This window comes from Entelurus aequoreus, linkage group LG01 (assembly GCF_033978785.1).
Source record: "Entelurus aequoreus isolate RoL-2023_Sb linkage group LG01, RoL_Eaeq_v1.1, whole genome shotgun sequence".
Taxonomy (NCBI): Eukaryota; Metazoa; Chordata; class Actinopteri; order Syngnathiformes; family Syngnathidae; genus Entelurus; species Entelurus aequoreus.
Window position 1 is genome coordinate 71832860 of NC_084731.1, and position 25109 is coordinate 71857968.

A 25109-nucleotide genomic window follows, 5' to 3' on the forward strand; every position below is an offset into this window, starting at 1 on the left:
GTATGCAGCTGAGCCGCATCAGAGTGGTCAAAGAGCCGCATGCGGCTCCGGAGCCGTGGGTTGCCGACCCCTGGTCTAGACAGCTCAAAGGAGATCAAGCTAAAGCTGCTATCCATAAAATATGCTCAAAAACAGGTGAAACCTGTACAGATTTACAGGATATCAACAATGTCTTTAAAGACTTTTATTCAGAATAATATAAATCTAGTTCAGCTATATCGGTTAATGGTTTAAATGATTTTTTTACTCCATTAAACCTACCTCAACTGAGTCCAAATCATCAGAATTCTTTAAACAATACTATTTCAACAGAAGAACTGCTAAACGCACTGAAATCTTTCTCCGTGAATAAAAGCCCTGGTCCAGATGGATTTGGTGCGGAGTTTTATCAAGCTTTTAGTGAAATACTGTCCCCTATAATACTAAGACTGTTAAATGACTCTTTCGTAAACAATAAACTTCCAAGCTCCTTGTATGAAGCTCATATATGCATAATACCAAAAAAGGGAAAAAATCCACTCGATCCAGCCAATTATATACCTATCTCTCTGCTCAATCTAGACTAGGGATGTCCAGATCCAGGTTTTTGCCCTTCCGATCCGATACCGATGTTGTTTTTGCACTTCCGATCCGATACCGATACTGGCCGAGCATGTATTAAAATTTAAAGTTATTTTGCCTACTTAATTGTCAGATTCATGTTGAAAAGGGTTTTAGTACTCTTGATAACAACTAGCCAGCTGAATTAGGTGAGTTTGAATAATACACAATGGAGATGTTGACGTGCGGAGTTTCAAACACTCTTCATTTTCTAGCAGGGGACTTTTGAAATGATGCTACATATTAGCAGTAATGCTACTTTTTATAGCAACGCTTTTGCCCCGCACTTGACAAATTACGGTTGTCTGTTCGACATATTCCCACTTGAAGCCAAACCACCGCCAGACGATGGACCCCCTGCTGTTTTTCTTGGGAATTAATTCATTCTTCCTTCATTATTACCGCTCACACGGCTACGCTAGCATCACAGCTAACGTTAGCCATGCTGCTACCTCTCTGCTGGGAGAGGGCGTATACGTATGTGACGTATGTAAGAAGGTGCGCTTGCTCTCTGTGAGAAGGAGAAACAAGAAGGAGTGGGAAGAGCCTGTAGTGTAATGCCAGCAGCTAAAAGCAACTGTGTGAGAACGTATACTCGAATATCACGATATAGTCATTTTCTTTATCGCACAGAGACAGCTGACATTTTTACCGGTAACTTTTACTTCACATGGCCGTCTTAACGGTTAGGACACAGACCTGTGGATGTGTTGAAGGTGTGCTGGAAAATGCGAAACGGAAATTAGGGAGCAGCAGAAAAGTGGAATGTATTATTTAAATCGGTGCGTTGGAAAACACGGACCGGATTTTTTTTTTAAAAACTGGATCTGGATCTGGATCGGCATTTTCCCATGCCTTGCCGATACGCATTTTTTGGCAAATATAGGCGGCCGATCTGATCCAAATATCGGATCGGGACATCCCTAATCTAGACCATAAGATTCTAACTAAGGTACTCGTAACAAGGTTAAGCAACCACATAACAGAAATTATCCATCTGGATCAGGTCGGTTTCATCCCGGACAGACCTTCTTTTGGTAATGTATGGAGATTATTGAACTTGTTGTACTCGGACTGCATAGGACACAAAAAGGCAGCCGTCCTGACTCTGGATGCTCATAAAGCTTTTGATTCAATTCAGTGGGCTTATCTACAGTACTTCATGTTCTCAAATTATTTGGGTTGGGAGAACATTTTATAAAATGGGTTAAAATAATTTATTTTGCACCAAAATCTAATGTCATAACTAATAATGTAATATCGGATAGTTTATAATTGCATCGCGGCGTGAGACAGGGCGATTGCCTTTCACCCTTACTTTTCAATTTGGCCCTAGAACCACTGGCTATTGGTTTAAGAATGAACTCCAATATTAAAGGATTTTCAAAAACTTCCAAAATATATTACAGCTGTGTTGCTGCTCGGGACGGTCTTGGCCAAAAGACTCATTCTCAAGACTGGAAAAGCCCATCTGCACCCAACTTCAGGAACTGGCTAAATGAACTTGTGAATGTAATGACTCTTGAAAAAATAAGATTTATAAACTCTGCAAGTATGAATAAATGAGAACTAACCTGGAAACCTTTACTGACATATATTGTATCATAATTTAGACATTTAAGGAAAAAAAAAAAAAAACAAAGCAAAAAAAACCAAAAAACTGCCATCTTTTTTGTAGTTGTATTCCTTTTTTATTATCTTTATTATTTTCTGTATTGATCCTACACTATTATTGCTTTTTTCTTTGTTACTGTGGAGAGGTGAGGTCCTCGAGAGGTGATCTTGGGATCACTTCCTGAGGATCCTTGATGCCGAGGAATGTTCATCCATCTTGCTATGGTCTGGATAGTCTACTGATCCTGAGCCAGAGCGGGATGGATGGATATATATACAATATCTGGGTATTTTTTCTAATAATGTTTATACTGTAAACCTTGAGTTGTTAAAGTTTAAGTGCACCTCTCTCCTCAAGTGTGCATGTGAGTGTGTATGAGTGGATGTGTGATTGTATGAAGGCTTTGAATGAGCAAAGTATGATTGTTAAATGTGATTTTAACTGTAAAATACAATAAAAATATTTGCAAAAAAAAAAAAAGGTGAATAAGATACTCTTTAGGGTTCATATGTTTGTAAATCTGACTGTGATGAAGTCAGTGCCTCACCAGCCATGAACCTCACCGCACGTCACTGATATACACATATATATATACATATATATATATAAATATATACTGTGTGTATATATATATATATATATATATATACACACACACACATATACATACATACACATCAACTTCTTCAGATTCATCTGTCAATTATAAGTTTTTAATTTGTCAAAGATAACTACTTTTTTAATGGCAAACACGCAAAATATGCAACATTTTGCCAACAAAATATGTCAAAGTGTAATATTTGATGCCAAGCAATTGAATAGGCTCAACCATTCATGACAACATTGATTATGATTCATTATTATTTTTTGAGCCATGAAAAAATGGAAAAAAAAAAGTTTACATTTCACCTGTTTGTTCTTTTATTCCACTTTTTGATGTTTTTTTTTTTTTGGAAGTATTTTTAGAATGTGATGTGTTTGAGGAAAGGGTGGAGTACTTGCTGCAAACAACAAATCGTGATGACTGACCAGAAAGAAGGATGGAAGTGCCAGCATCCATGATGCCATTGTTGGGTCGCACACAGTATCTGCGGGGGGCCGTGGTCCTCACTTTGAAGCACACATTTCTGTCTGTGGGGTTGGTCAGCTTCAGAGTGGACGTCACCACGTCGGTGAAGGGACCTGAGGACCAGTGTTGGGTTAGTTACTGAAAACCAGTAACTAGTTACAGTTACTAGTTACTTTATTTCAAAAGTAACTCAGTTACTAACTCAGTTACTTACACCAAAAAGTAATGCGTTACTGTGAAAAGTAACTATTTAGTTACTTCTTTTCTTCTTTAAGGCTCCCATTAATGCCCTTTTAGCCTTCTTTTCAGTACTGTTATTGCACTGGAGAATAATACAATCTGTTGCTCAACTTGACATGCATTTGCATCACTGAACTCAGAAAGCAATGTGGTCTACATACAACACACAAAGACAAAGATATGTTTCAAAGGGCCAATTTATTTCAGGCCAGAAGAATTTGACAAAACTATTTTAAATAGCTGCAACATAACATGCATAAGTAACAAACGGCATAATAACAGCATAGCTGTAAACCTGGCTTCACCCAAGGAAGGCACACATGACATACACAAAGCCTAACCAGGCATTTTTTTTCTCTCAAGGAATTCGAAAATAAAATCATGTATTCAGGAGATCAACACTGTACTGAAGCCCAGAAAACTCTACACATTTCCCCAGTTTTAGTTTAGAGATGAGGAAAGATTGGCCTGGCCCACTCGGATCCCTCTTTATGTTTGTGAACTTTATAGTCTATACATTTAGAGTGATGTGATAATCAAACACTCTAGAAGTCTAGAATGAAAGAGTATATAAGAGAATTGACAGAGTGTGTGTACTTTCAGTGCTGAATGATGAGCAGAGGCAGAGTTTGGAGTGTTTTCTTTAGCTCGCTTTCCATGTTTATGTACTCGCTGTCCAGGTACTTGGAACATGTTTTCCGTGCCATTTGCTGTTTGACGCTGGTATCATGCTAATTAGCTGCCTGAAAGCGGGTGACTCCACTGTAGAAATAGCCTACATGTCTTCTAGCACATACGCTGCAATGGCTCTATCAATGTATGTATGTAGTGTGATATATTTGTCATCTTGTTATGGGTGTTAAAGGCCTACTGAAACCCACTACTACCGACCACGCAGTCTGGTAGTTTATATATCAATGATGAAATCTTAACATTGCAACACATGCCAATACGGCCGGGTTAACTTATAAAGTGACATTTTAAATTTCCCGGGAAATATCCGGCTGAAACGTCGCGGTATGATGACGTATGCGCGTGACGTAGTCAGTTAAACGGAAGTTATGGTACCCCGTAGAATCCTATACAAAAAGCTATGTTTTCATTTCATAATTCCACAGTATTCTGGACATCTTTTGCAATTTGTTTAATGAACAATGAAGGCTGCAAAGAAGAAAGTTGTAGGTGGGATCGGTGTATTAGCAGCGGACTACAGCAACACAACCAGGAGGACTTTGCTGGAGAGCAGACGCGCTAGCCGGCGACCTCACCTTGACTTCCTACGTCTCCGGGCCGCCAAACGCATCGGGTGAAGTCCTTCGTCCTTCCGTCGATCGCTGGAACGCAGGTGAGCACGGGTGTTGATGAGGAGATGAAGGCTGGCTGGCGTAGGTGGAGAGCTAATGTTTTTAGCATAGCTCTGTGAGGTCCGGTTGCTAAGTAGGCTTCAATGGCGTCGTTAGCACAGCATTGTTAACCTTCGCCAGCCTGGAAAGCATTAACCGTGTATTTACATGTCCACGGTTTAATAGTTTTGTTGATTTTCTATCTATCCTTCCAGTCAGGGGTTTATTTTTTTTGTTTCTGTATGCAGTTAAAGCACGATGCTATCACGTTAGCTCGTAGCTAAAGCGTTTCGCCGATGTATTGTCGTGGAGATAAAAGGCACTGAATGTCCATTTCGCGTTCTCGACTCTCATTTTCAAGAGGATATAGTATCCGAGGTGGTTTAAAATACAAATCCATGATCCACAATAGAAAAAGGAGAGAGTGTGGAATCCAATGAGCCAGCTTGTACCTAAGTTACGGTCAGAGCGAAAAAAAATATGTATTTCACTGCATTCTAGTCCGTCACTCTAACATTCCTCGTCCACGAATCTTTCATCCTCGCTCAAATTAATGGGGTAATGGTCCGAATAGCTCTAGCTGCGTTGAAAACAATAGGAAAATATGAGGGAGTGAACAACTGACAACGTCACGCTACTTCCGGTAGGGGCAAGGTTTTTTTTATCAGAGACCAAAAGTTGCGAACTTTATCGACGTTGTTCTATACTAAATCCTTTCAGCAAAAATATGGCAATATCGCAAAATGATCAAGTATGACACAGAATGGATCTGCTATTCCCGTTTAAATAAATAAAAAATCATTTCAGTAGGCCTTTAAGTAGAGGACACACAGACATCAGTATAATAATAATAATAATATATTAGGGGTGTGGGAAAAAATTTATTCGAATTTGAATCGCGATTCTCACGTTGTGCGATTCAGAATCGATTCTCATTTTTAAAAAATCGATTTTTTAAAATGTATTTATTTATTTTTTTAATTAATCAATCCAACAAAACAATACACAGCAATACCATAACAATGCAATCCAATTCCAGAACCAAACCCGGCCCAGCAACACTCAGAACTGCAATAAACGGAGCAATTGAGAGGAGACACAATCACGACCCAGAACAAACCAAAAGTAGTGAAACAAAAATGAATATTATCAACAACAGTATCAATATTAATTACAATTTCAACATAGCAGTGATTAAAAATCCCTCATTGACATTATCATTAGACATTTATAAAAAATAAAAAAAAAGAATAATAGTGTCACAGTGGCTTACACTTGCATCGCATCTCATAAGCTTGACAACACACTGTGTCCAATATTTTCACAAAGATAAAATAAGTCATATTTTTGGTTCATTTAATAGTTAAAACAAATTTAAATTATTGCAATCAGTTGATAAAACATTGTCCTTTACAATTATAAAAGCTTTTTACAAAAATCTACTACTCTGCTTGCATGTCAGCAGACTGGGGTAGATCCTGCTGAAATCCTATGTATTGAATGAATAAAGAATCGTTTTAAATCGGGAAAAAAATCGTTTTTGAATTGAGAATCGTGTGAAATTGAAAAAAAAATAAAAAATCGATTTCGAATCAAATCGTGACCCAAGAATCGATATTGAATCGAATTGTGGGACACCCAAAGATTCACAGCCCTAACATATATATATATATATATATATATATATATATATATATATATATATATACACTACCGTTCAAAAGTTTGGGGTCACCCAAACAATTTTGTGGAATAGCCTTCATTTCTAAGATCAAGAATAGACTGTCGAGTTTCAGATGAAAGTTCTCTTTTTCTGGCCATTTTGAGCGTTTAATTGACCCCACAAATGTGATGCTCCAGAAACTCAATCTGCTCAAAGGAAGGTCAGTTTTGTAGCTTCTGTAACAAGCTAAATTGTTTTCAGATGTGTGAACATGATTGCACAAGGGTTTTCTAATCATCAATTAGCCTTCTGAGCCAATTGGCAAACACATTGTACCATTAGAACACTGGAGTGATAGTTGCTGGAAATGGGCCTCTATACACCTATGTAGATATTGCACCAAAAACCAGACATTTGCAGCTAGAATAGTCATTTACCACATTAGCAATGTATAGAGTGTATTTCTTTAAAGTTAAGACTAGTTTAAAGTTATCTTCATTGAAAAGTACAGTGCTTTTCCTTCAGTAAACGTTTGGGAACTGAGGAGACACATTTTTTAAGCTTCTCAGGTGGAATTCTTTCCCATTCTTGCTTGATGTACAGCTTAAGTTGTTCAACAGTCCGGGGGTCTCTGTTGTGGTATTTTAGGCTTCATAATGCGCCACACATTTTCAATGGGAGACAGGTCTGGACTACAGGCAGGCCAGTTTAGTACCCGCACTCTTTTACTAAGAAGCCACGTTGATGTAACACGTGGCTTGGCATTGTCTTGCTGAAATAAGCAGGGGCGTCCATGGTAACGTTGCTTGGATGGCAACATATGTTGCTCCAAAACCTGTAAGTACCTTTCAGCATTAATGGCGCCTTCACAGATGTGTAAGTTACCCATGTCTTGGGCACTAATACACCCCCATACCATCACAGATGCTGGCTTTTCAACTTTGCGCCTATAACAATCCGGATGGTTCTTTTCCTCTTTGTGGACACGACGTCCACAGTTTCCATAAACAATTTGAAATGTGGACTTGTCAGACCACAGAACACTTTTCCACTTTGTATCAGTCCATCTTAGATGAGCTCAGGCCCAGCGAAGCCGACGGCGTTTCTGGGTGTTGCTGATAAACGGTTTTTGCCTTGCATAGGAGAGTTTTAACTTGCACTTACAGATGTAGCGACCAACTGTAGTTACGGACAGTGGGTTTCTGAAGTGTTCCTGAGCCCATGTGGTGATATCCTTTACACACTGATGTCGCTTGTTGATGCAGTACAGCCTGAGGGATCGAAGGTCACGGGCTTAGCTGCTTACATGCAGTGATTTCTCCAGATTCTCTGAACCCTTTGATGATATTACGGACCGTAGATGGTGAAATCCCTAAATTCCTTGCAATAGCTGGTTGAGAAAGGTTTTTCTTAAACTGTTCAGCAATTAGCTCACGCATTTGTTGACAAAGTGGTGACACTCGCCCCAGCCTTGTTTGTGAATGACTGAGCATTTCATGGAATCTACTTTCATACCCAATCATGGCACCCACCTGTTCCCAATTTGCCTGTTCACCTGTGGGATGTTCCAAATAAGTGTTTGATGAGCATTCCTCAACTTTATCAGTATTTATTGCCACCTTTCCCAACTTCTTTGTCATGTGTTGCTGGCATCAAATTCTAAAGTTAATGATTATTTGCAAAAAAAAAAAGTTTATCAGTTTGAACATCAAATATGTTGTCTTTGTAGCATATTCAACTGAATATGGGTTGAAAATTACTTGCAAATCATTGTATTCCGTTTATATTTACATCTATCACAATTTCCCAACTCATATGGAAACGGGGTTTGTGTATATATATATATATATATATATATATATATATATATATATATATATATATATATATATATATATATATATATATATCTCCATTATTTCCAAAAAGTAGAAATGATGAGATAGAAAATCAAAAATATGAGATAAAATTGTTTGATAAAATGATGAGGTCAAAAGTAAAAAATCATGACATTTAAGATCATTAAAGGCCTACTGAAACCCACTACCACCGACCACGCAGTCTGATAGTTTATATATCAATGATGAAATCTTAACATTGCAACACATGCCAATACGACCGGGTTAACTCATAAAGTGCAATTTTAAATTTCCCGCTAAACTTCCGTTTGAAAACGTCTATGTATGATGATGTATGCGCGTGACGTCAATAGTTAAACGGATGTATTCGGACACCATTGAATCCAATACAAAAAAGCTCCGTTTTCATCTCAAAATTCCACAGTATTCTGGACATCTGTGTTGGTCAATCTTTTGCAATTTGTTTAATGAACATTGAAGACTGCAAAGAAAAAAGTTGTAGGTGGGATCGGTGTATCAGCGGCTGGCTGTAGCAACACAACCAGGAGGACTTTGACTTGGATAGCAGACGCGCTATCCGACGCTAGCCGCCAACCGCACGGATGATCGGGTGAAGTCCTTCGTCCTTCCGTCGATTGCTGGAACGCAGGTGAGCACGGGTGTTGATGAGCAGATGAGGGCTGGCTGGCGTAGGTGGAGCGCTAATGTTTTTATCATAGCTCAGTGAGGTCCCGTTGCTAAGTTAGCTTCAATGGCGTCGTTAGCAACAGCATTGTTAAGCTCCGCCAAGCATGAAAGCATTAAAAGCCTACTGAAATGATTTTTTTTTATTTAAACGGGGATAGCAGATCCATTCTATGTGTCATACTTGATCATTTCGCGATATTGCCATATTTTTGCTGAAAGGATTTAGTATAGAACAACGACGATAAAGTTCGCAACTTTTGGTCTCTGATAAAAAAAAGCCTTGCCCCTACCGGAAGTAGCGTGACGTCACAGGAGGAAGGGCTGCTCACATTTTCCTATTAATTTCAATGCAGCGAGAGAGATTTGGACCGAGAAAGCGACGATTACCCCATTAATTTGAGTGAGGATGAAAGATTTGGGGATGAGGAACGTGAAAGTGAAGGACTAGCGTGCAGTGCAGGACGTATCTTTTTTTGCTCTGACCGTAACTTAGGTACAAGGGTTCATTGGATTCCACACTCTCTCCTTTTTCTATTGTGGATCACGGATTTGTATTTTAAACCACCTCGGATACTATATCCTCTTGAAAATGAGAGTCGAGAACGCGAAAGGGACATTCACAGTGACTTTTATCTCCACGTCAATACATCGGTGTAGCTCTTTAGCTACGGAGCTAACGTGATAGCATCATGCTTAAATGCAGATAGAAAAAAATAAATAAACCCCTGACTGGAAGGATAGACAGAAAATCTACAATACTATTAAACCATGGACATGTAAATACACGGTTAACGCTTTCCAGGCTGGCGAAGCTTAACAATGCTGTTGCTAACGACGCCATTGAAGCTAACTTAGCAACGGGACCTCACAGAGCTATGCTAAAAACATTAGCGCTCCACCTACGCCAGCCAGCCCTCATCAACACCCGTGCTCACCTGCGTTCCAGCGATCGACGGAGCGACCAAAGACTTCACCCGATCATAGATGTGGTCGGCGGCCCGGAGACGGAGGAAGTCAAGGTGAGGTCGGCGGCTAGCGCGTCTGCTATCCATCTCAAAGTCCTCCTGGTTGTGTTGCTGTAGTCAGCCGCTAATACACCGATCCCACCTACAACTTTCTTCTTTGCAGTCTTCATTGAATCCAATACAAAAAAGCTCTGTTTTCATCCCAAAATTCCACAGTATTCTAGACATCTGTGTTGGTGAATCTTTTGCAATTTGTTTAATGAACAATGGAGACTGCAAAGAAGAAAGCTGTAGGTGGGATCGGTGTATTAGCGGCGGACTACAGCAACACAACCAGGAGGACTTTGAGGATAGCAGACGCGCTAGCCGAACGACCTCACCTTGACTTCCTCCGTCTCCGGGCCGCCAACCCCATCGGTGATCGGGTGAAGTCCTTCGTCGTACCGTCGATCGCTGGAACGCAGGTGAGCACAGGTCGTGATGAGCAGATGAGAGCTGGCGTAGGTACAGAGCTAATGTTTTTAGCATAGCTCTGTCGAGGTTCCGTAGCTAAGTTAGCTTCAATGGCGTCGTTAGCAACAGCATTGCTAAGCTTCGCCAGGCTGGACAGCATTAACCGTGTATTTACATGTCCAGAGTTTGGTAGTATTGTTGATCTTCTGTCTATCCTTACAGTCAGGGACTTATTTGTTTTGTTTCTATATGCAGTAAAGCCCGATGCTATCACGTTAGCTCAGTAGCTAAAGGGCTTCGCTGATGTATTGTCGTGGAGATAAAAGTCACTGTGAATGTCTATTTTGCGTTCTCGACTCTCATTTTCAAGAGGATATAGTATCCGAGGTGGTTTAAAATACAAATCCGTGATCCACAATAGAAAAAGGAGAGAGTGTGGAATCCAATGAACCCTTATACATAAGTTACGGTCAGAGCGAAAAAAGATACGTTCTGCACTGCACGCTAGTCCTTCACTTTCACGTTCCTCATCCAGGAATCTTTCACCCTCGCTCAAATTAATGGGGTAATCGTCGCTTTCTCGGTCCGAATCTCTCTCGCTGCTGGTGTAAACAATAGGAAAATGTGAGCAGTCCTTCCTCCGGTGTCGTCACGCTACTTCCGGTAGGGGCAAGGCTTTTTTTTATCAGAGACCAAAAGTTGCGAACTTTATCGTCGTCGTTCTATACTAAATCCTTTCAGCAAAAATATGGCAATATCGCGAAATGATCAAGTATGACACATAGAATGGATCTGCTATCCCTGTTTAAATTTAAAAAAAATAATTTCAGTAGACCTTTAAATGAACTAATGGATTCCTCTGATCTCGTTCTTCTATATTGGGTTGGCTTTTCTAATTTTTTTGTCCTGTAGTTTCCATTAAATATCAGAAAAACTGGGAGGTGGTCAGTGATATCTTTGATCAATAGCCCACTTACGGTCTTATTCTCAATATCATTAGTGAATATGTTGTTGATTAGAGTGGCAGAGTAGGACGTAATTCGACTGGGTCTGGTGATTTTGGGATATAGACTCATACTGTACATTGTCCGTACAAGTCAACAGTTGCATCTTGCGTATTGTCAATGTGTGTCATGATTGTGTTTAATCGCTTTTACCTTACAGTCCAGTTCAAACGTCATATTCTTTCAGATCTTCGATGTTTCTAATCAGCAGCACTTTGGCGTTCTCCAGAGTACCGTTGAGTTTGATGAATACTTTACAGTTCGCAGTCCAAGTGTGTAGAATTTTCTTCTCTCTCCTCATTTGGCGTGCTTTTCGGGCTATATCAGCATTTCGTTTGGTCAAATGGTCGTTCATGTATACGTTTGTTCCTTTTAGCTTTCTTCCCTGTTTTAGCAACGCGATCTTGTGCTTTCTGTTTACAAATCTCAGGACTACGCTCGGCTTGTCGTTTGTTCCTCTCCTAGGCAAAAGGTGACATGCTTCGACGCTGTTACAGTCCAGTTGTATGTCCTTGGACTGCATGAAGACTGCTACCTGTCGCTCCATTGAAATAATATCCAACTCCGCCGGCTCCCCTCCATTCGCTGGGGCTACAGCTCGTGCGTAAGACCGGGGTTTGATGCTAAGTCCGGTGATGATCACATCATTGATCCGTGTGTACTGCTCAATATCAGCAACTCTGTTCTCCAGAATTGTGATTTTTTTATCTTTCTCCAAATTGTCAGCCCTCATCTGATCCAGCTGCACAACAAGAGCCATGATGGTTTTCTGCTGCTCCTTGATAGTAGCAACTTCCTCGATCAGAGTGTCGATTTACTTTTTCAGTTCGCTATAATCAGCCTTGGGCGCCATCTCGTCTTTGTAACAGCACACCCGCTAGTTACTCCAGACATTCACTTGTTAGATTAATTGCAAACTTTCTTCTTACATTATTAAACTTAAAGGCCTACTGAAACCCACTACTACCGACCACGCAGTCTGATAGTTTATATATCAATGATGAAATCTTAACATTATAACACATGCCAATACGGCCGGGTTAACTTATAAAGTGACATTTTAAATTTGCCGCTAAACTTCCGGTTCGAAACGCCTCTGAGGATGACGTATGCGCGTGACGTAGCCCGGCGAACACGGGTATGCCTTCCACATTGAAACCAATACGAAAAAGCTCTGTTTTCATTTCATAATTCCACAGTATTCTGGACATCTGTGTTCGTGAATCTGTTGCAATCATGTTCATTGCATTATGGAGAAGGAAGCTGAGCAAGCAAAGAAGAAAGTTGTCGGTGCGAAATGGACGTATTTTTCGAACGTAGTCAGCAACAACAGTACACAGCCGGCGCTTCTTTGTTTACATTCCCGAAAGATGCAGTCAAGATGGAAGAACTCGGATAACAGAGACTCTAACCAGGAGGACTTTTGACTTCGATACACAGACGCCTGTAGAGAACTGGGACAACACAGACTCTTACCAGGATTACTTTGATTTGGATGACAAAGACGCAGACGTGCTACTGTGAGTATGCAGCTTTGGCTTCTAAACATTTGATCGCTTGACCGTATGTGCGCAACTTTTTTTTGCGTATGTACGTAAGTTTTTTAAAATATATAAGCTTTATGAACCTTGGGTTAGGTGAACGGTCTTTTGGGCTGAGTGATTGTGTGTGTTGATCAGGTGTTTGAATTGTATTGGCGTGTTCTATGGAGCTAGGAGCTAGCATAGGAGCTAGGCGCTAGCATAACAAACACGCAGGTGTTTTTATGCAGGATTAATTTGTGGCATATTAAATATAAGCCTGGTTGTGTTGTGGCTAATAGAGTAAATATATGTCTTGTGTTTATTTACTGTTGTAGTCATTCCCAGCTGAATATCAGGTACCGTGAGTATGCAGCCTTGGCTGCTAAACATTTGATAGCTTGACCGTATGTGCGCGTCAGCGTCACGTACGTAACTTTTTAAAAATATATAAGCTTTATGAACCTTGGGTTAGGTGAACGGTCTTTTGGGCTGAGTGATTGTGTGTGTTGATCAGGTGTTTGAATTGTATTGGCGTGTTCTATGGAGCTAGGAGCTAGCAGAGGAGCTAGGAGCTAGCGTAACAAACACGCAGGTGTTTTTATGCAGGATTAATTTGTGGCATATTAAATATAAGCCTGGTTGTGTTGTGGCTAATAGAGTATATATATGTCTTGTGTTTATTTACTGTTGTAGTCATTCCCAGCTGAATATCAGGTACCGTGAGTATGCAGCCTTGGCTGCTAAACATTTGATAGCTTGACCGTATGTGCGCGTCAGCGTCACGTACGTAACTTTTTAAAAATATATAAGCTTTATGAACCTTGGGTTAGGTGAACGGTCTTTTGGGCTGAGTGATTGTGTGTGTTGATCAGGTGTTTGAATTGTATTGGCGTGTTCTATGGAGCTAGCAGAGGAGCTAGGAGCTAGCGTAACAAACCCGCAGGTGTTTTTATGCAGGATTAATTTGTGGCATATTAAATATAAGCCTGGTTGTGTTGTGGCTAATAGAGTATATATATGTCTTGTGTTTATTTACTGTTGTAGTCATTCCCAGCTGAATATCAGGTACCGTGAGTATGCAGCCTTGGCTGCTAAACATTTGATAGCTTGACCGTATGTGCGCGTCAGCGTCACGTACGTAACTTTTTAAAAATATATAAGCTTTATGAACCTTGGGTTAGGTGAATGGTCTTTTGGGCTGAGTGATTGTGTGTGTTGATCAGGTGTTTGAATTGTATTGGCGTGTTCTATGGAGCTAGGAGCTAGCAGAGGAGCTAGGAGCTAGCATAACAAACACGCAGGTGTTTTTATGCAGGATTAATTTGTGGCATGTTAAATATAAGCCTGGTTGTGTTGTGGCTAATAGAGTATATATATGTCTTGTGTTTATTTACTGTTGTAGTCATTCCCAGCTGAATATCAGGTCACCCCCGGCTCTCACAGCATCTTCCCTATCTGAATAGCTTCAACTCCCCACTAGTCCTTCACTTGCACTTTACTCATCCACAAATCTTTCATCCTCGCTCAAATTAATGGGGAAATTGTCGCTTTCTCGGTCCGAATCTCTCTCACTTCATGCGGCCATCATTGTAAACAATAGGGAACTTTGCCTATATGTTCAACTGACTACGTCACGCTACTTCCGGTAGGGGCAAGCCTTTTTTTTATCAGATACCAAAAGTTGCAATCTTTATCGTCGTTGTTCTATACTAAATCCTTTCAGCAAAAATATGGCAATATCGCGAAATGATCAAGTATGACACATAGAATAGATCTGCTATCCCCGTTTAAATAAAAAAAATTCATTTCAGTAGGCCTTTTATTTAAACGGGGATAGCAGATCTATTCTATGTGTCATACTTGATCATTTCGCGATATTGCCATATTTTTGCTGAAAGGATTTAGTATAGAACAACGACGATAAAGATTGCAACTTTTGGTATCTGATAAAAAAAAGGCTTGCCCCTACCGGAAGTAGCGTGACGTAGTCAGTTGAACATATACGCAAAGTTCCCTATTGTTTACAATGATGGCCGCATGAAGTGAGAGAGATTCGGACCGAGAAAGCGACAATTTCCCCATTAATTTGAGCGAGGATGAAAGATTTGTGGATGAGTAAAGTGCAAGTGAAGGACTAGTGGGGAGTTGAAGCTATTCAGATAGGGAAGATGCTGTGAGAGCCGGGGGTGACCTGATATTGAGCTGGGAATGACTACAACAGTAAATAAACACAATACATATATATACTCTATTAGCCACAACACAACCAGGCTTATATTTAATATGCCACAAATTAATCCTGCATAAAAACACCTGCGTGTTTGTTACGCTAGCTCCTAGCTCCTCTGCTAGCTCCTAGCTCCATAGAACACGCCAATACAATTCAAACACCTGATCAACACACACAATCACTCAGCCCAAAAGACCGTTCACCTAACCCAAGGTTCATAAAGCTTATATATTTTTAAAAAGTTACGTACTTGACGTGCACATACGGTCAAGCTATCAAATGTTTAGCAGCCAAGGCTGCATACTCACGGTACCTGATATTCAGCTGGGAATGACTACAACAGTAAATAAACACAAGACATATATATACTCTATTAGCCACAACACAACCAGGCTTATATTTAATATGCACATACGGTACGGTACGTGTTATGCTAGCTCCTAGCTCCTATGCTAGCTCCTAGCTCCATAGAACACGCCAATACAATTCAAACACCTGATCAACACACACAATCACTCAGCCCAAAAGACCGTTCACCTAACCCAAGGTTCATAAAGCTTATATATTTTTAAAAAGTTACGTACGTGACGCGCATGTACGGTACGGGTTATGCTACCTCCTAGCTCCTATGCTAGCTCCTAGCTCCATAGAACACGCCAATACAATTCAAACACCTGATCAACACACACAATCACTCAGCCCAAAAGACCGTTCACCTAACCCAAGGTTCATAAAGCTTATATATTTTAAAAAAGTTACGTACATACGCAAAAAAAAGTTGCGCACATACGGTCAAGCGATCAAATGTTTAGAAGCCAAAGCTGCATACTCACAGTAGCACGTCTGCGTCTTTGTCATCCAAATCAAAGTAATCCTGGTAAGAGTCTGTGTTGTCCCAGTTCTCTACAGGCGTCTGTGTATCGAAGTCAAAAGTCCTCCTGGTTAGAGTCTCTGTTATCCGAGTTCTTCCATCTTGACTGCATCTTTCGGGAATGTAAACAAAGAAGCGCCGGCTGTGTACTGTTGTGGCTGACTACGTTCGAAAAATACGTCCATTTCGCACCGACAACTTTCTTCTTTGCTTGTTCAGCTTCCTTCTCCATAATGCAATGAACATGATTGAAACAGATTCACAAACACAGATGTCCAGAATACTGTGGAATTATGAAATGAAAACAGAGCTTTTTCGTATTGGCTTCAATGTGGAAGGCATACCCGTGTTCCCCGGTCTACGTCACGCGCATACGTCATCCTCAGAGGTGTTTCGAACCGGAAGTTTAGCAGCAAATTTAAAATGTCACTTTATAAGTTAACCCGGCCGTATTGGCATGTTATAATGTTAAGATTTCATCATTGATATATAAACTATCAGACTGCGTGGTCGGTAGTAGTGGGTTTCAGTAGGCCTTTAAATGTTTGGAGTAAAATTTGTGAGCGCCGCTTCAGCTACCGGAACAGGAAGAGATGATACATGAGCATCCATTCTAATCACTAATCAATCACTTAGTTTGGACGGAACATCCATTCTAATCACCATTCAATCACTTAGTTTGGACGGAACATCCATTCTAATCACCATTCAATCACTTAGTTTGGACGGAACATCCATTCTAATCACTAATCAATCACTTAGTTTGGACGGAACATCCATTCTAATCACCATTCAATCACTTAGTTTGGACGGAACGTCCATTCTAATCACTAATCAATCACTTGCGGCCTCTGACGCGGCAATGACAGCTAGCTAGATAGCTACAGGCTAATCTAAAAAGAGCTAGCAGGCTAACGCTAGCACACCTGTGCCATGTCACCTTTGCGTGGCCGTGATCGACGAGCACGACTAAAAGGTATGAATGTTATTGTCATTATTATTATTATTATTGTTCTTTAGTTAGCTAGCGAGCCGGCCCAGGTGGCCCTGCGTTACCTCGGAACCGGAGTTCGTGTTGCGGCTCCAGCAGCAGGACTTGTTCTGGTCTGGCCATATCCCACAGCTTCTTCCTAGACTGGATCACAGGGGGGTGGGGGGGCGGCCGTCCACCGACTTCCTTGCGGGCGAGAAGGCGGACGACGGCCGGTGAAAGACTGGCTGACTGCCGCCGACAGCTGCTGCAAGCTAACGTGCTAATGCTAACGGAGAGAGCCGAGCGGAGGGCGGGGCGGACTTGGTGAAGAGGCGGGGCTTAGCGCTTGGAGGCGCGGGGTTGGTCGTTGTGATGGGCGTGGCTTGTCACAGGGAGAGGCGGGGCCGAATTCTATAACGTGTTGTATTGTGTACATCAGTGGTCCCCAAACTACGGCCCGCAAGCGTCCGAAATCTGGCCCGCGGGAAGTCCCAAGTTTAAAAAAAAAAAAATTACGAATAAATTAGTTTTTTTTAAATTATCATTTTTTGAAATCTGTCCTTTCTAATCCATATTCTACCGCTCGGTGTCTCCTAGCCGCTCAGGCAAATCATATTGTCTAAAAATGCATTTTCCCATCGATAACGTGAAATCATTGGGCTTGGAATATATATATATATATGTATATATATATATACACATATACATGTATATATACATACATATATACTGTACATGTATATATATACAGTATATATATATATACATACATGTATATATATATATATATATATACATACATATATACTGTACATGTATATATATATACAGTATATAAATTGTTGCGTTTGACCAGATGTTCCTCCAAGTGGGATGTAAAACGCTGGTCAGTCCCAAGTTCCTTAATGACATATCAACTGAACTCAAAGGGTACCACCAAGCACAGAATAGGTATTTTGTAATTTTATTGTCAAAGCTTTGGCAATAATGAGACCAGCCTCGAACAACACATACAAATGCGCAGCCCAAGTTGATCTGGCCTTCCACAGGCCAAAAGCAACTCTTTTCACACAAAGAAAGCCCGCCTTTCCCCTCCCCCCAACACTGATAAGAAGAGAGACTTGGGGGTTGTGTTCACATTCCTGATGGTTTACGACCCTATCTAACCAGGCAATCTGAAGACAAAGAGAAACTAGTATACAGAGTAAAATTAAGGAAAGAAATGAGCTGATTCAAACATGATTATGAATAAAGAAATAGCTCTTAAACATATGCATTATCTACAATATATATACATACATGTATATATATACATATATACATGTATATATATACGTATATATATATATATATATACATGTATATATATATATATATACATATATACATGTATATATATATACATGTATATATATATATATATATACATGTATATATATATATGTATATATATATACACATATACATGTATATATACATACATATATACTGTACATGTATATATATATATATACAGTATATATATATATACATACATGTATATATATATATATACATGTATGTATATATACACGTGTATATATATATATACACACACATATATACATGTATATATACATATATATATATATATATATATATATATATATATATATACATATATATATATATATTTATACACAGTATATATATATATACACAGTATATATATACACTGTATATATACAGCCCAGCCCCCGGCCAAATTTTTTTAATCCAATGCGGCCCCCGAGTCAAAAAGTTTGGGGACCCCTGGTGTACATCAATGAACATCTTTATATTGTATTTATTAACATTTATCATTTGCCAAGATTGGATATTAAAAACCTGTGCAAGTCTGTTGTTGTGGCAGATGTGCTTTTGTCTTCACAAACTACTTGATTAGTCACAGCTACCACTGAGAAGAGCCATAAATCCTAATATAGCCATAAATAAAATAAGCATAATTAAAAAATAATAATGCCATAAATAATAAAAATATAACCATAAATAATACAACTTATTTAGCCATAAATAATATAACTATTAATAATAAAATATAGCTATAAACAATATATTCATAAATAACAGCCTTAATAATAAAACTATAACCATAAATGATACAGCCATAAATCATATTGCTATTAATAATAAAAATATAGCCATATATAACCATTAAATATAATACAGCCATATGCAACCATAAATAATATAGCCATGAATAATAAAACTACAAATAAAAATGTAGCCATAAATAATAAAATATAGCTACAAATAACTATAAATAACAGCCATCAATAAAATAATATAACCATAAATTATATTGCTATAAATAAAAATATAGCCATGAATAAAATACATAGCAGCAAATAAAATCACCATACATAATAGAAACATAACCATAATGAAAATACAGCCATATATAATAAAAATATAATCACAAATATCTCCATTAGAAAAAATATTGCTTAAATTATAAAAGTATAGCCAAAACATCTAAATATAGCCATGTATAATAGTCAATTAATATAACCATACATTTTTTGTTTGCCATAAATAAAATATAGGCATAAATAATATAGCTATAAATAATATAAAAAAATAAAGCCATACATTATAAATATAGCCTTAATAAAAATATAGCCTCAAATAATAAAATATAGCTATAAATAAAGATATAGCTATTAGTAATACAATATCCCAAAAAATAATAACCACACATAATAATATAGCCATAAATAATAATAATAATATAGCCACAAAACATATATAGTCATAAATAATATAACCATAAATAATAATAATAATATAGCCACAAAAATATATAGCCATAAATAATAATAATAATAATTATAATAATATAGCCACAAAAAATATATAGCCACAAATAATATAACCATAATTAATAATATAGCCATAGATATAAAATAAAATAAAAATATATAAAAAGAGGTTCCGCTGCCTCCGAAGCAGAACCTCCAGGTTCTGTAACAGCTTCTTCCCTCAGGCCGTAAGACTCTTGAACGGATCATAATTATCCCCTCAACTCCCCCCAAAATGGATTAACTCGCTGGAATAAAAAAGACAATATAACATAAACGTGGATGCATGTGAAAAAGTGCAATATATTTATCTGTACAGTAACCTATTTATTTATTTATTTATTTATATATGCACCTTATTGTTTTTTTTATCCTGCACTACCATGAGCTTATGTAACGAAATTTCGTTCTTATCTGTACTGTAAAGTTCAAATTTGAATGACAATAAAAAGGAAGTCTAGTCTAGTCTAAATAATAATAATATAGCCACAAAAAATATATAGCCATAAATAATAATAATAATATAGCCATAAACCCCCCCACCCCCTTTCTTTGCAAATAAAGTGAAAAGTTTTGTTTGCGTTGGTATTTTGATGACTTGTGTAAAAAAATTTGTTAATTTTCCCTTTTCAAGCCAGGAAGAAGAAGAAAGTAAGAGAAGACAAGTTGAGTAGAAGGAGTTTAACTTAGAAGCACACTTGTCGCGTGTACAATTGGATTCCTAGTAAAATACTTTCTCTTGAAAGCCGTATACATGTCGTGTATTCAGCCTCTTTAGGGGAAATATGATCCAAAAATAGAAATGTAAATGATGCAGAGGAAGAAACAAGAAATCATTGACCCAGCTAGTGAATACAGCGCAGAACTTGAGCTGGTTACACACGTACAGTGGTGAAGGCAGACACACTCTGTACAAGAACCAGAGCTGACACACAACAACCAAGGACAAGTTCACCTAAAGAACTGTGAATTCTTCCTCTTACAAAATAACTCAACAAACCCACACTCCTTTTTTCTTTTCAAAAGTTTGAGTGTTTCATCTTAAAGCAACAAGAAAAAACATGGATATGTTTGATGTTTATGCCCAATCCAGTAAACGCACGTTTGATGTGTTTTTTTAATGATTATCCTGATATGCAAATGTCATAGGAAGGACTGCTGTGTGTGTGTGTGTGTGTGTGTGTGTGTGTGTGTGTGTGTGTGTGCGTCCACTTGCTTGCAGTCCAACGGTGACATCACATGTTTTGTCATGGAGCCACTCCTACAGGAAGGACATGTGTGACAGGACAGTGGCCACGCCCCTTCAGACACACCCATCACAGTGGACTTAGCAGCAAGGGGAAGTTGGCATCATGTACTTTGTGTAGGTATGTGTGTGTGTGTGCGTGTGTGTCCGTCCCCAAGTGTCTTTTTGGCATGTCCATGGAAGAGTTCAAAGACTGTTCCCAAGTTTGTTCTGCTTTTTTTTTTCCTTTTTTGGGTCTTTTTGGCCAAAATCTCTTTGCGTCCAATCACAAGAGCTCATACTGTCCTGTAGGTGAAGTCCAATCACAAGAGCTCATACTGTCCTGTAGGTGACGTCCAATCACAAGAGCTCATACTGTCCTGTAGGTGACGTCCAATCACAAGAGCTCATACTGTTCTGTAGGTGACGCCCAATCACAACAACTCGTACTGTCCTGTAGGTGACGTCCAATCACAAGAGCTCGTACTGTCCTGTAGGTGAGGTCCAATCACAAGAGCTCATACTGTCCTGTAGGTGAGGTCCAATCACAAGAGCTCGTACTGTCCTGTAGGTGAGGTCCAATCACAAGAGCTCATACTGCCCTGTAGGTGACGTCCAATCACAAGAGCTCACACTGTCCTGTAGGTGACGTCCAATCACAAGAGCTCGTACTGTCCTGTAGGTGACGTCCAATCACAAGAGCTCACACTGTCCTGTAGGTGACGTCCAATCACAAGAGCTCGTACTGTCCTGTAGGTGACGTCCAATCACAAGAGCTCACACTGTCCTGTAGGTGACGTCCAATCACAAGAGCTCACACTGTCCTGTAGGTGACGTCCAATCACAAGAGCTCGTACTGTCCTGTAGGTGACGTCCAATCACAAGAGCTCATACTGTCCTGTAGGTGACGTCCAATCACAAGAGCTCATACTGCCGCAGGTGCATCCTCTGGATGATGTCCCTACAGTCGTTGAAGACACGGCGGATGTTTTCCGTGTCCACAGCACAGGTGAAGTGTGGGTAGCAGTAATGGCGGCCGTCACCGCTCGCTGTGCTGATCCTCTGTGGGAGGAACACAGACCGAAGGGTTTACTTATTTTACCAACTACTTTTTACTACCTTTACAAACTACTTCTTACTACCTTTACCAACTACTTTTTACTACCTTTACAAACTGCTTTTTACTACTTTTACAAACTACTTCTTACTACATTTACCAACTACTTTTTACTACCTTTACAGAGTACTTTTTACTACCTTTACAAACTACTTCTTACTACGTTTACTAACTACTTTTTACTACCTTTACAGAGTACTTTTTACTACCTTTACAAACTACTTCTTACTACGTTTACTAACTACTTTTTACTACCTTTACTAACTACTTTTTACGACCTTTACATCAGAGGTGTGGACTCGAGTCACATGACTTGGACTCGAGTCAGACTCGAGTCATGAATTTGATGACTTTAGACTCGACTTAACAAAATGTAAAGAGACTTGCAACTCGACTTAGACTTTAACATCAATGACTTGTGACTTCACTTGGACTTGAGCCTTTTGACTTGAAAAGACTTGCTACTTTCCCCAAAACCCAAAGATTAAAAAGTTATTCAGCGCTCCGTAGCTTTCATTTTGTACGTGTCTGTCTATCTAATAGCGTGTGTGCTGCTTGTCAGCGTGTGTGCTCTCAGTACAATAGCCAATCAAATTAGATATATGTTGTTTTCATCACACAGTCTTCATCCAATCAAATTGCAGGACAACCACCGAACAAGAGTTGTCAAACAACGCGCCAGTGAGAAAGATTTATACCAAAGTTGGTTTCGTTCGGGTATTAAAACTACGACTTGGTCAACAAAAAACGAATTGCAGTATGCTAAACATGCAGTTCGAATATTACAGACGGAGACGCAACAACTTCCAACTTCGTTCAACATTTGAAGTTGCACAAAGAAGGGTAAGTTTTGAATGTAAATTAACGTTTATTGGCTAAGTAACGTGACTTTTATTTGCTGTGTAGTTCAATCAGTGAGGCTGTAAACTCACTGCTAACGTTATAACCATAGACATCTTATAAGGGTACGCAGCATCGAGCGCTACTGCCTACTGGCGCAGACGAGGCGCGGAGCCGCCATCTTGGAGTGGTGATCCGCTCCACTCAGTGCAATTCATTTGGCAGGAGCAATGAACTGTCAGCGCATTTAATTAATCTTACCTCACTGAATACCACTTATTTTCACACGTTTTTTTGTCATACGTGTAGCTATGATAAAGGACACATGTTTTGGCGTGTTTTATTATTCATAGTTCGCTTTACAGTAATAGAATAATCTAGTGACCGGACGTCCGAGATCAAAACTGGGAATATAATCCCAGAGAAGGGGGAAAAAACGGTCAGCTATTTTTAAGTTGAAGAAACAATATGATTAGGTTATATATACATGCGTATATCCTACATAAACATTGTATGAATACATTAGATATCTATATAACTTATAGACTGTATCTCTGTTGCTGCAGCAGCAGAGAGTTTATTCTGTTTCGACACTCTGTATTGATATTTTGTATTACATACTTCCCTTAAATGATAATGTTTACAGTGATTGTTTTATATGTATTTTTTATGTATGTCGCTTTGGATAAAAGTGTCTGCCAAATACTTAAACATAAACATATATAAACACCTGAAAGTCTTTATATCAGCTAAAACCACCAATCTGTTTCACTGGATTCAGAATAAAACCAAATTCTGTCTTACCCAACAATGTTAGTATTTGAATATTGTTACTTGAAGACTTATTCCTAGTTACAATTATACTGTTAAGAAAATATTGTTTTATATTTTGCCGAAAATGAGAATACATCATAATCAGTGGCGGATGGTGAATTTTGTTGTAGGTGGGGCTGAAAGTTTTAAACCAAACCCCTGTAGGGGGGTCATCCTCCCCCACAAGATTTCTTTGTGATTTTCACATAAAAATATTGAAGATCTTTACTCCTTGTCAATACTGTGCTAATATTCTTTTCACAAAACAAACCAATAGTAAGTTAATGTCAAATCTTACTTGTGAAAAGTAGTCCCCCGATTCCTATTTTCAACAGTCCGCACATTTGAGCAGGAAAACGCTGAACACCAGCCCGGCATCTTTGTTTTCTACCTGTCAACTGTCAGTTTAGGCTGCTCGTCGGCTCCTCATCACCACTTCAAGATGGCGGCCAAATGGCTCGCGTCACAGCAGCCAATGCTGCGTCTACTTATAAGATGTCTATGGTTATAACGTCATTGCAAACACGGCAATCTGTTGCGTCCACTGCAGTTCGCTGCCTTATTCATACTTTTTGTCAAGTGATTTTTTTAAGCAGGGTTGCATGAGGTACCTATACAAACGTTACGTTAGTCAATGCATCACACACAGTAACGTAATGTTAGACGGCGGTCAGCAGCACCGCATATTTTAGCCACCTACAAAAAGACAAACATAGTCAAATAAAGGTCAGTTAAAATGTATACTATATTAAGAATATGAGTACATATTGCATAGGGCCCTGACATCTAAAAAGTACCAACTCTGTTCATTGTTATGTTCATGTATTTGTATGTTTTTCATGTGTACGCACACATCAACACACATACAGTATGAGATGAGATCAATGAGATAAGGTAAGAACAGGATAGAAACTGCTGTGGAACTAGTTACCATGCAATATGCCATGGAAATACAATGTTAACACTTTTGTGCAAATAAGTACAGTTGCACTTGTTTTTTCAAATGTGTTTATTCTGTAAAGGAATGAGTTAAATGTTTAAAATGACTGGTTAATAGTGCTATTATGAAGTGCAATGTCAGCACGATTTTTTTCCCTGCAATTTCAAATGCACTTGTTTTAATAAATAAATACAGCGTTTTAAAAGCATACACAATCTGTGTAAATATATTAGTCTGTG

The 25109-nt window shown here is 38.9% G+C and overlaps 2 protein-coding genes across 2 annotated transcripts in view; both read right to left on the minus strand.

The window, feature by feature from the left end:
* LOC133638870 (vesicle-associated membrane protein-associated protein B-like) overlaps positions 1 to 17411 on the minus strand; it is a 40254-nt gene extending 22843 nt beyond the window's left edge. Inside the window, exons 1-2 of the mRNA XM_062031915.1 lie at positions 17179 to 17411; positions 3245 to 3397 (exon numbers count right to left, since the gene is read on the minus strand). Of these exons, the coding sequence (XP_061887899.1) occupies positions 3245 to 3397; positions 17179 to 17236 (211 nt within the window). The 5' untranslated portion in view covers positions 17237 to 17411. The remainder of the gene's footprint in view (positions 1 to 3244; positions 3398 to 17178) is intronic.
* A 3190-nt stretch (positions 17412 to 20601) lies between these two features.
* The window catches only part of gnas (GNAS complex locus), a 63437-nt gene continuing 58929 nt past the window's right edge, over positions 20602 to 25109 (minus strand). The window contains exon 12 of the mRNA XM_062057613.1: positions 20602 to 22222. Coding sequence (XP_061913597.1) covers positions 22076 to 22222 — 147 coding nt within the window. The 3' untranslated portion in view covers positions 20602 to 22075. The remainder of the gene's footprint in view (positions 22223 to 25109) is intronic.